Source organism: Eufriesea mexicana, unplaced genomic scaffold (genome assembly GCF_001483705.2).
Source record: "Eufriesea mexicana isolate 0111107269 unplaced genomic scaffold, ASM148370v2 scaffold76, whole genome shotgun sequence".
Taxonomy (NCBI): domain Eukaryota; kingdom Metazoa; phylum Arthropoda; class Insecta; order Hymenoptera; family Apidae; genus Eufriesea; species Eufriesea mexicana.
This window is the reverse complement of record NW_016908289.1, coordinates 620,479-631,824: the sequence shown is the minus strand read 5'-3', so window position 1 is coordinate 631,824 and position 11,346 is coordinate 620,479. Positions and strand designations below refer to the sequence as shown.

The window sequence follows — 11,346 nt, the reverse complement described above, 5'->3', positions numbered from 1 at the left end:
TTGTTGAAAAGTAGGTGCCAGCCTCGCAAGTACGGTTTAATGCACGATGCGAAATGGACGGAGTCCCGGGGACGAAATTGAACGATCCCATGAAAAACATGATTGCGCGAGATCAGCTGGGATCCTCGCGACATATTTTCGCAATATTCGTTAGAGCTTGACACGGATAAAAGCTGGGAGAAAAGTAGAGAAATTTATTTGCTGCCGGACAATGAACTGGGGCCGGAATTAAAATCAATATTTGATTTTTGGAAAAGAAAAGAATTAATTAACACGTGATATTTAATTCCTCTATATAAAGGAATGAAAGCTGTAAAGGAAAAATGGAATATATAAAATTTCAGAAATAAAGAATGTGTTAATAGTAAACGATGTATAATGTTACAATTTTGAAAAAATTATTTCCAGGTATGGTGTATAATCGATTTTGTTATGCTTGACATTTATCATTCCTCTAGGTCACGAGATGGGGCACTAGGGGAAAAACAAGTTATTGAAGTCTGTAGACCTGTTTGAATATATCAAAATTTTTAAATAAGCGATTATTTTCAGTTTTCCACTCTACTATTTGATATACAGAATTTTTCGGCAAGCCTCTGTTCACGTATGTGTAAGTAAAGACTCCTAGCTTCAATACGAACTTAAGTTGATTATCGTACGATGTCTTTTTACGAAGTTACAACAGTTCAAGTTTGACAATCAATCTTTTACATTTCGAAGAACCTAACCTCTTCTTCTTCATGTCATCGATGTGTTTTTCTTGGACAAGTATCTCTAAAGGTTACTCTTATCATACAATTCACGCAAGGATAGAATTTCCCGATGACTTGGTTTCACGAAAGGCGCATAACCTTAACAACAGTCGTTCGACGCTCGTTAGAAGTCATAACTCTTGCACCTTCAACGTCCCAGCAGCGAGAAAGCGCTGCCACCTAGCGTGAACATCTCGTACACTCAACGTAAACAAGGTGAATCGGAATAAATCATACACGAGTAATCGGCGAAAATTTAGAGAAGTCTGCAGAGAATATTGGAACGGAGAATTTAATTTAGCGAAACACGTATAATCGCCTTTGATATAGCGTTATATCGCGCGATAAATCTGGAATCGCCATTAGCGCTGATTTCGGCGGTACACGAACGACATCTCGTTTAGGTTATGTTTTATCGCGTACGTGACCCGATGCTCGATGCATAGTCCGCGAAATGCAGCACGATAACGAGATTGTTCGAGAAATAATGCCGCTGCATTATTACGGGAAGACATCTATTGAATAAATTCGATATCCAATGATAATGTTCGCTTGCTTCGAATTCACCCTCTGACTCTCTTAGCACTCTCGAACATTCTCTCTCTTCGATTTGCTTTCCGAAATTCCCGAAAGTGTATCTGTCACGCTCTGAAACCCCATACAGCAGGGAATTTCGTACTCGAAAATGGAAAACTTCGAGAAAATACGACAAATATTTGAATATTTTAGAATGTGTGCGAAAATATATTTTAAATGCAAAGAAGTATATACCGCAATGGGAGAAAATGTAAGACCATCCACTCCGGAATTATTTTAATATTGCAGACGTCATTTCAGCGAAAGGTTCTGCTAATGGTGGAGTGAAAATATTTCCGTAGGAAGAACGTGCTTCGCCGAAAAAAACGTTTTATCGGTTAATTGAATTAAAAACTTAATCGAAACAACTTTTTAGTGAAGCAAATTCGTCGAAAAATCAAATAAATTGTTGTATAATTGTTTTAAAGTTAAATGATTTCGTTTTTTATGCAAAAATGTTTGAGAGACTCAATGATAACATATTTTTTCGAATTTAACCTTCTCACAGATAGATAGTTTAATATGGTTAATTTCGAATTAACCTGCGCTCACAGATAGATAGTTTAATAGGGTTTAAAGTGCAAAGTATCGTATGATATTTAAGTTTGCATGATTTGTGAATTTAGTATAGCTATCATACGCAAGGCGTGATCTAATAAATTGAGAATGAAAGAGAATATTTTTATCGATATCACTCGTTGGATTTCATTGTTTTATTTTCCATTTTTATAAAACATACAATTCAGATTTTAAATAAATACTTACAACCAGGCCGGACTGCAAATAATATGTAAATAAATCTAACACATTAAAGAGATGTATATATAAAATTATTTTAATTATATTTAAAAATTCTGTAACACTGGAGGTAAAAAACTTTGTCTGCAACTTGTGTAAGCTTCCATGAAAAATTTAATCCAGTAAGCCCGTGACAAACGCAAACATGTCAAGTCTGCATCAAGGAAAGTAAAAGTTCAGAAAGATCAAATTCATTTTTAATTAAATTGCGTCATACACGACACAAAGATTGTCGAGCTAATTAGTAATTTTCTCGATCCACTGTATTGAACAATTTTTGAGGAGATACAGTCTGGAAAGAAATTTATTCTTTCACGAATATTCTCAACATTACTTCCCAATAAATAAGGATTGTGACCAAACCCTTTCATTTTAATTATTTCCTTAATTTCTTGGTTATTTCGAATTTAAACAAATTTATTTAACCGAAAGGAAGATTAAATATTTTTAAATAATATCCATATCCTTTATAATTATCAACATATACAGTACGCTTTACCCATCTCACTTGTTCTTGCATGTCTTTCCAATTTCTCCTCCTGTTTCTCCTTTCATAACAGATAATGAAAAATTCATTAGATTGGGTGAAATTGTTCATCAAACGAATATCAAATTGTCAACATTAATGTACGAATAAATTTAATATCTATTATATTCCAAAATCCTCTTCACTCACCACCATCTTTTAATTCAGATTCAGTCCGTAATTATCCACGAAGGACGTGGATCCATATCTCTACGTTGTTCATTCTAGTGAGACATATGGTCGAGATTGTCACGGTTCCCCAGGGAGACCATATCCCGATTGTCCTATACAAAACGTCTTTCCCTCGGGGATTAACTTTAATCGCGAGGTTCCTCTAATTCCATGCATGTACGAAAAAATCGTTGCTATCCGATATAGGACACCCTTAAACTCTCGTTCGGTGAAACTTTGGATATTCCAAGCTGGCGAAATTTCCGTGGCATTTTCGGGATTTCGACGACGACCGCTGGATGCTTTTCTGTTCGGCATACTCTTGCTTTTGGCCCTTTTGCGATTATGTCATGACTTCAGACTACGTATTAGTTACGGATTAAGCGAGTTGGCTGGTTCACTTTTGATCTCTGATCTAGCTCGAACAACTTTAGTCGGTGGTGTGTAGTAGTTTGGATATTAACTACCAGCACTGCGGCACGCCTTATGGTTGTCACTGAGGCACGTGCTAATGCATCAGTTAATGCTTCTATGACTCGTAATGGATAGCGAAGTTCAAGTTTTGTTCTTTACTGGAGACATTTGGTGGAGAGGTTACCTAAAGAAGATGGCGGAATGGAAATTAGATTTAGGTTATGTTATGTATGGTGGTGTAATTTTCATAGTACAAGTATATGTAATTCTTTAATTCAGCTAAGAGAACTTGGAATTTCTTTGGGAATAATTACTGGACATTTGAAGTTTTGAAATGTTAAAGATATTTTACAATTTAGTTATTTAACGATTACTCGTAAATTATAATTTTAAGCATAGGAATTAATTTACATATTGATATAATTATAGATAAATTAGTGTACATTTCATAAGTTGAACCTGTAGTTGATATGATTAAACTATATGGACGGCACGTAACAGTTTTAGGTTAGGTTAGATTATTTAATTTTAGCAGACTCTATTTCACTTTGTAGTCTGTACTTTATTCGATAAAGATCGCTAGTGGGCTAAAACATGGAATGTAAATGAAATTAAGCAATCTAGCCTAGTTCTGGCCCAAAAATAATTTAATAATTATTTCCAAACACTATACAAATTTTATTTAAACGACGATTTTATTGAAAAATATTGGGAGACTTGCAGTCTAAACTCATTATTTTAAAGTAAACAGATTTTTAACACAAAAGATTCACGATCAAAGTTAAAATATTGATAATACTGTTTTTTAATAGACAAATTTTTCACATGTTCCATACGTATTTGTTCTGAAATTTACAAGCGTGTACAGACGTAAACCTCATCGAACATGTGCTGCTTCGATTGTCCCGGGCCGATACGGTTGTTGCAGGTAAATCCTTATCACGTGATTCTAACCCTGTTCACGTATATTAAGCCCACACATGCGATTTACACACGGATCGATTTGCCTCTGTTCGACAGATTTACTGATCGACATGCTCGGAGTACTGGCCAGTTATAGTATAACAGTGAAGGAGTTGAAGCTTCTATTCGGTGCTATGAAAGCTGTAAAAGGAAAATGGGTAAGAATCTACGAGAGAACGAAAACTTTCTTTCCTTCTAGGGGAGAGTTGAAGTCCCATATTAGAGAAAAAGGAACGAAACTTCACCTGTGGATGCAGCTTCATCCTGGTCCCATCTTTCTATGCTTATTCAACGTGACGTATTTCGCAGACTCTTATTACTCTTATTTGTGTCACAGCCACGACATTCGGCGAAACTGTTAAACGTTCTCCGCCAGATGCCGCAACGGAACGGGCCCGACGTGTTCTTCAGCTTCCCAGGAAAGAAGGGATCGGTAAGTCGATTTCCATCCTTTTCTTCGCCGGTTTTCCCCCAACGGATATCCCTGTTACAGCCTCGTCGAAGATGCCGTTCGAGTCTGAACTCTATTAAACTTTCGATAAGAAAATTCGCCTTGTTTCACGGAACTTCCACTCGCGCTTAATCCTCGGAATCGAATGACGTATTGATTCTTCGATCGGTTAAATTCTATACGAGCAGCAGTTGGGAAATTATTGGAATTATTGGTTAAATCTCTAAAACCCGATCAAGGTTAAACGTTAGATATCTTTTCAACAATGGGAAAAATACAGTTCGAGATATAATTTAGTATCGGATTAAATTATTCAGAGACTTACTGAATATATGGTAAAAAGTTTCCAAAATGTTTAAATCCTTAAAATTTGTATTTTTAGTTTTATTTGATCTATCTATTAAATATATCCACCTATTTGCCCGTTTCTCCTTCTATTCACCTCAAGTTTCTAATTTCGAGAGAGATAGCATTATTTTATTACCTGCTCGAGGGGAAAAATACAGTCATCGATACACAAATGGGATGCCAAATTTTTAATTATTTTCTACTCATGATAGCGTTAAAAAAGTACAAATGTTTCCTCTCGGAGCTAGGCAAACCTCTTTCAAGTTAACTTACCAAATTTCTCAAAAGATGCACACAAACATATTGCTTCCGCATGATAATACACCTCGCTTTAGCATCGGAATGGCAGCTATTTGTACCAAGTTCGAAGGGAAAGATGAAGATGGCTCAAATACACGAAACTTTAGAAAAATCCATGGAAACAGATGTCGTCCGGCACTGAAGACGTTTGCAGTCATTCAATGAGTTCTCCTCGAGACAGAAACTTTCGATATGATAGAATACGTTAAGGAAGAGAAGTTTTCTATTCGAGGCAACTGTTTCGAACGTTTTCTTTAATGTACAACTTTGAAAGGGTACAAGTCAACGTAGAAGTGTCTTCTACGAACTTCAAGCAAAGTTGTTACCTCCAAAGATATACCTAAGTCGCTCATTTTAAACGAATATTCGAGATAACCTCTACTCGTGAAGGTCTTAAGGAAATACTGATTTCAAGAGAGGTTTCTCAATTTCAAGAGACGACATGCAATCGTATGACTAACAACTTCCTTATAATTTTCTCAATGTTAAGAAATTTATTAAAAATTTTATTAAACCAATAGGGATGTAAACCATTTTAAGTCCTTTGGTAATTCTAGTGTTAAAACATGCAACACTTATCGACAAAATTCTAATTTTATGCTATCTTATTTACTTATTTCTGCACCATCTCTCTCAGGCGATCGTGCTGCCACCACTCGCGAAGTGGCCACACGAGAATGGATTCTCGTTTACCACGTGGTTCCGTCTGGACCCCATCAACTCCGTTAATATCGAACGAGAAAAGCCGTACCTCTACTGGTAAGTGGTCTCTTACATCAAGCCCTCTTGCGGGAACACTCTCTTGAATCGAAGTGGTTGGCTGCTACCTTAAAGAATCGTTTACATTGCTGACCTTCGAGAGCGAGCGAGACAGAGGGACCCGTGTTGTCGAAAAGTGGGGGGAAAAAGAGGGAAAATCGAGAACTGTGAAAAAGGAGCAGACGAAATTCTTTCGGTTCGAACGTTCGTATTTGATTAAACGTAGCTCCGTTTGAGTTAGCGGGAAAAAAAGGGTTCCCATCGGAGCGTCGCGTCGTGCAGCAATTTGATCGCATTCCTCCACGCGGAAACGATTCGATTTCCATACAACCGACAACCGTTGTTCCCATTTTATAAAATACATCGTTATTTCGAAGGATGGGAGTAAAATAGAGGGAGCTGAAACCGCACGGAATAGAAAGGGGATCGTTGATGAATTTTCACGGACGGTGTACCTCCTAACGATTGTTTTCATGGAAACGTTCCGTGTTCTCTGTTCGCAGTTTTAAAACTAGCAAGGGAGTGGGATATTCCGCGCATTTCGTGGGGAACTGCTTGGTCCTCACCTCTATGAAAGTGAAGGGAAAGGGTATCCAACATTGTGTCAAATATGAATTTCAGCCACGAAAGGTACGTCACATCGACACGTCACTTTTATATGAAATTTTTTTCAAAACATGCTTTTTCTAATTTCAAAGCGATCATGTTTAACGTGGAACTCCTAATTAAAAAATAAAAAATGGTCACTTAGATCTTTTCATATTCGATGTTAAATATTTCAAAAGCACAAGTGTCCTAGAATTGAAATATTTCTTTCACATAACTTTTTTTCTTTTCTTGGTTTATCTCTTGCAAATATTAAATTTAAATCGATCGTAATGCAAATCGTATTGTGAAAACGTCTCATTCATGGGCGCGCGTTTTAATCTCATCTGACGATTTGTTCAGGAAATATTCAACAGGACCGCTAATGTTTATTTTCACAGTGGTATATGATCGCCGTAGTGTACATATATAATAGGTGGACGAAGAGCGAGGTTAAATGTTTGGTCAACGGTCAATTGGCTTCGAGTAGCGAAATGGCGTGGTTCGTTTCGACAAACGACGTAAGTGAATTCACATATTCGATATTGCCTATTAATGTTCGTGTTTGCCGGCCGTGATTAATTCGATAGAAACGCATCAAAATGGCGGCTCCCGGCCACGAGATGTCCGTTGATCGGAGAGGAACATGCATACCTTGCTTTCAGGTTTTTGACAGATGTTACATCGGGGCTACACCGGAACTAGACGAGGAGCGAGTGTTTTGCGGACAAATGAGCGCTATTTATCTGTTCAGTGAAGCTCTGACGACGCATCAGATATGCGCTATGCACAGACTGGGCCCGGGATATAAGGTACACTGGCCTAGAAAAATAAAACTTTGCATAGATAACGAATCTGAAAAGCTCGCTACTAGATTTTCATCCCTTTCTTTTCGTAATTATGAATATCTCCTGCATATTCGTTAAATTTGAATTCTTTTACACGGAATTCACGCTCTAAAAATCCGAACTGCACAGAGACATGGGAAAACGTTATTATTTCAAAAGAATTCCCCTTTATAAGCCTTTCGCGAGAGTCTTTAATTTTCTCTGACAATTTCTCCATTTTCTTCGCAAAGGCTCGCTCAGAATTCGCACAGATTCGTTACATATTCAACAACCCGTGTTCCCGTTGCTTTCTGTTCACAGAGTCAGTTTCGTTTTGACAACGAGTGTTACATGAATCTGTCTGAGAATCACAAAAGGGTGAGTGATGAGCCGGAGCTCACGAGCATGGTGGACCAAAGTATGCAAACTGTAAGCATTTTTATTTTCTTTTCCTCCCGTTTACATTTGATTTGCACATTGTTTAATCGCTCTGTTTCTGCGTTCGAGTTCGTCAGAGGTAATTACCCCGATTATCGACTATCACTACGAATATATCTTTTACCCAGAAGGTGACGTTCCGTTGGACGTTATTGCGATGACGTTTGTATCCATCGACTGCATAATTTGCTTATTTGTGGATTTTTCTTTCGTTTCTCCCATTTTTAAACATTTTTTTTCTTAGTTCGTATACATGTCTCGTTTCCACGCGAGCCATCCTCTGTGTTTTGCCTGACGCTTTCTTGCGATGTAGATATAATAGCATTTACCCTGGTTAATTTACAGCCTGTTCAATAGTTATGTTCCTTCGGGAACCTGTCTGTTTGATGATTTTGCTGTGATGCGTGTATTTTACATATTTTTCCTTTAGATAATACGAATATGTGTACAATGCTTTGTATCAGTTACACGGTTTAAGTAACGTTATTCAGCAAGGTACACTGGTGGAGAAATCTGAGTCTCGAAAGGGTGCTAAGTCTGTAAATATGTTTTTCAAGATTTTACACAGCCTCGTTTGTGGTGTGTGGCACGTGTCTGTCCGTTTAACACGTAGACGTCGATTCGAATAGTCATGATCGATTTTGAAAGTTTGCATACGCTATTTTCTGTGACAAATGGAGGAACAAAGGATTCCGTATACTCATGTACGTTTGTGGTTATTGGGCAAACTTTCAGAGACGAATTGTGACTCGATGTAGTGGAATGTCTCTAAGAAATGCAATTGAGAAAACACATAAACAATGTTAACAACGCAATTTTATAGGTGCTTTACGATGGCAAGCTGTCGAATGCGATTGCGTTCATGTACAATCCGGTAGCAACGGATTCTCAGCTTTGCTTGCAAAGCGCACCGAAAGGCAACGTCTCCTATTTTATACATACACCACACGCCCTTATGATGCAGGTATGACACCGAACACTCGTAACTTTGTGTAAGAAGAATGGAACGCTCGGTGAATCTGACGTGAAAGAAAAATTGGTCGTTTACCAGACTAATTTTTGCAAATTTTTACTCGAAAATATTTTTTCGCGCCAAAGAACGATAGTTACGTTTCTCATATCCTAAATAAATAACCTAATCGCGCAATTTTTATTTGGTTATCTATGTTAACCCCTGAAGGACCGAATTATTCTGCAAAAGTCGGTCAAAAATTCGTTAATTTCCTTATCACATTTCATTAAATTTTACTATTTAATGTAAAATAATTTATTGTTATAAGGTGATCATTAAAAATTACAAAATGCTGGTATTTTAGATTTAAATTTTATAATTTAATTAATACTTAGATTTTTATTTTAATATTATAAACAAAAGAAATTTTACGATCCCTAAGGGGTTAGTTTGCAATCGTTGGATTGTTCGTACGAATTAAAATCATCGAGAAAAATTGGAAAAGTCGATATTCGAGATGGAAAAAAATAGGTGTACAAGGTGCGACTTCCGCGACAAACTTTCATTTTGAAAATTCACGCTCGCATGGAGTTCTTCTTCCATAGAGAAATCGGAAACCAGTTTTTTTCCCGAGCGTTCGAATTTTTTTTTACAGCCGAATGTAGAACATCGAGCTACAGACTATGTACATATATGGAAAACGAGTGATCGAACCTTTTGCTGTCTATTTGTAGGATGTTAAAGCTGTCATCACGCATTCCATTCATAGCACGTTAAACTCGATTGGTGGCATTCAAGTGTTGTTCCCTTTGTTCTCGCAACTAGATATGCCTTACGATTGCATAGCGCCCAACGATGTTAAACGAGATCCAACTTTATGGTAAATATATACTAAAACATTTAACAACGAGTGAGACGAACGTTCGGCTCATACCTCGTCCAAATCGTATTGTAACGACCTCGTAACGATCCAATTCGAATTTTAGTTCGAAACTGTTGGGGTTTATTTGCGATCTCGTGGAAAGTTCGGAAACCGTGCAACAACACATGGTACAAAACCGTGGCTTTCTGGTAATCAGCTATATGCTGCAGAGAGCAAGCAGAGACCACCTTACAACGGAAGTCCTCACGTCCTTTTTGGATCTCACGAAGCACCTGGTCACGTGTCTCAGCGTGAACAGCGACTTGTTACTGAAACAGGTATCGATTTAGTCATTAGTTTAGTTCACGTACGGATTAAGGTTAAAATTGGCGTTAAGCGTATTTAGTGTTAAGTTATAAGTATCCTTGGATGAGAGTTAGAGATCGGAGTTCGGTTGAGTCGACGTAGATTTATGAAAATACGTATGGGAGAGCTTAGTTTGCACGAAACTAGTAGAAAATAAATAACGTATCTCTACTGCGTAAATGCGTATCATGTATCAAGCTAATTAAGATAATTCATCGAGGTATCATCGATATTTGACAATTTTTTAAACGACACCAAATTCTGCACGATGAATTATTTTAATTAGCATATCTTAGGAGTTCAATGTGAGTTTCAACATAATCAAAGTACTCAAGCATACCGACAACCTGTACGAGACCACGGTTAATCGCATAATTAGAAAACCTCGTTCATTTATTAGGGTTTGTATCTCCAACGATAGTTTATGTTTAAACCCCCTAGCAAGATCATGGTTGACACATCCTAGCGAGTTCCCGAGAAAACTTCGTATGTTATGATGCATTCACAACCCCTCTATCGTCCATTCTCCTATTTTCGTTTCACCCACGATATACAATAGCATGAACGAAAGGATTATGAAGCGCAGTTGTACAATATTATATTTTACTCTGTATCTATTACACCTATTCCATACGATACCTGTTGCAAATAGCTTGTACGACAAAGACTGCTCGTAGATGCTCTTGTATGTTATATGCTACTTCTAATGTATGTGTATATTTTCGTTTGTCGGTTTGATCCGTTTACGATGTATCACGATTTCAAGCATGAACTATTATACTTTCCTCGTGAAACGACATTATGCTACTCGAATCTTTGGATCGCATGCAATCTACCGACTTTTAGGCTTCCTGATTTCATAATATGGCTACGCAAAATATTTTTGTTCACACTAAATTGCTTCCATACGAGAACCTCTACTTTTATTGTTTCTTGCAACGCTGAAGAAAGATTATTCTCTTTGCTGTGCCCGATCTGTCTGAGTTTCTGTTCCAAACGGTGCTACACGAGAACGTACTTATGACAATACTGTCCTTTGTTCCAACCTCTGATACTTCGCTTCCGTACTCTGTCGAGGATGCCTATCGCCTTCAAGAAAGCTATTTTCATTATTTTCATTTCTATGCGCACAGTTAAATATTGGGACATTCTTTTCTCGCGGTGAATAGCTAGATCATGAAAGAAAGGAAAATCGTTGTATCAGTGTTTCCTGAAAATTATATACATATACAGGTGTATGTGTATATATATATATATA

At 37.3% G+C, this 11,346-nt stretch overlaps 1 protein-coding gene across 1 annotated transcript in view; it reads left to right on the top strand.

Moving 5' to 3' along the window:
- The first annotated feature begins 4,090 nt into the window (after nt 1-4,090).
- Nucleotides 4,091-11,346, top strand: part of rg (A kinase anchor protein rugose) — a 130,601-nt gene continuing 123,345 nt past the window's right edge. Inside the window, exons 1-11 of the mRNA XM_017910635.1 lie at nt 4,091-4,165; nt 4,258-4,358; nt 4,538-4,633; nt 5,937-6,058; nt 6,562-6,688; nt 7,045-7,164; nt 7,309-7,455; nt 7,792-7,848; nt 8,732-8,872; nt 9,595-9,740; nt 9,847-10,060. Coding sequence (XP_017766124.1) covers nt 4,272-4,358; nt 4,538-4,633; nt 5,937-6,058; nt 6,562-6,688; nt 7,045-7,164; nt 7,309-7,455; nt 7,792-7,848; nt 8,732-8,872; nt 9,595-9,740; nt 9,847-10,060 — 1,257 coding nt within the window. The 5' untranslated portion in view covers nt 4,091-4,165; nt 4,258-4,271. The remainder of the gene's footprint in view (nt 4,166-4,257; nt 4,359-4,537; nt 4,634-5,936; nt 6,059-6,561; nt 6,689-7,044; nt 7,165-7,308; nt 7,456-7,791; nt 7,849-8,731; nt 8,873-9,594; nt 9,741-9,846; nt 10,061-11,346) is intronic.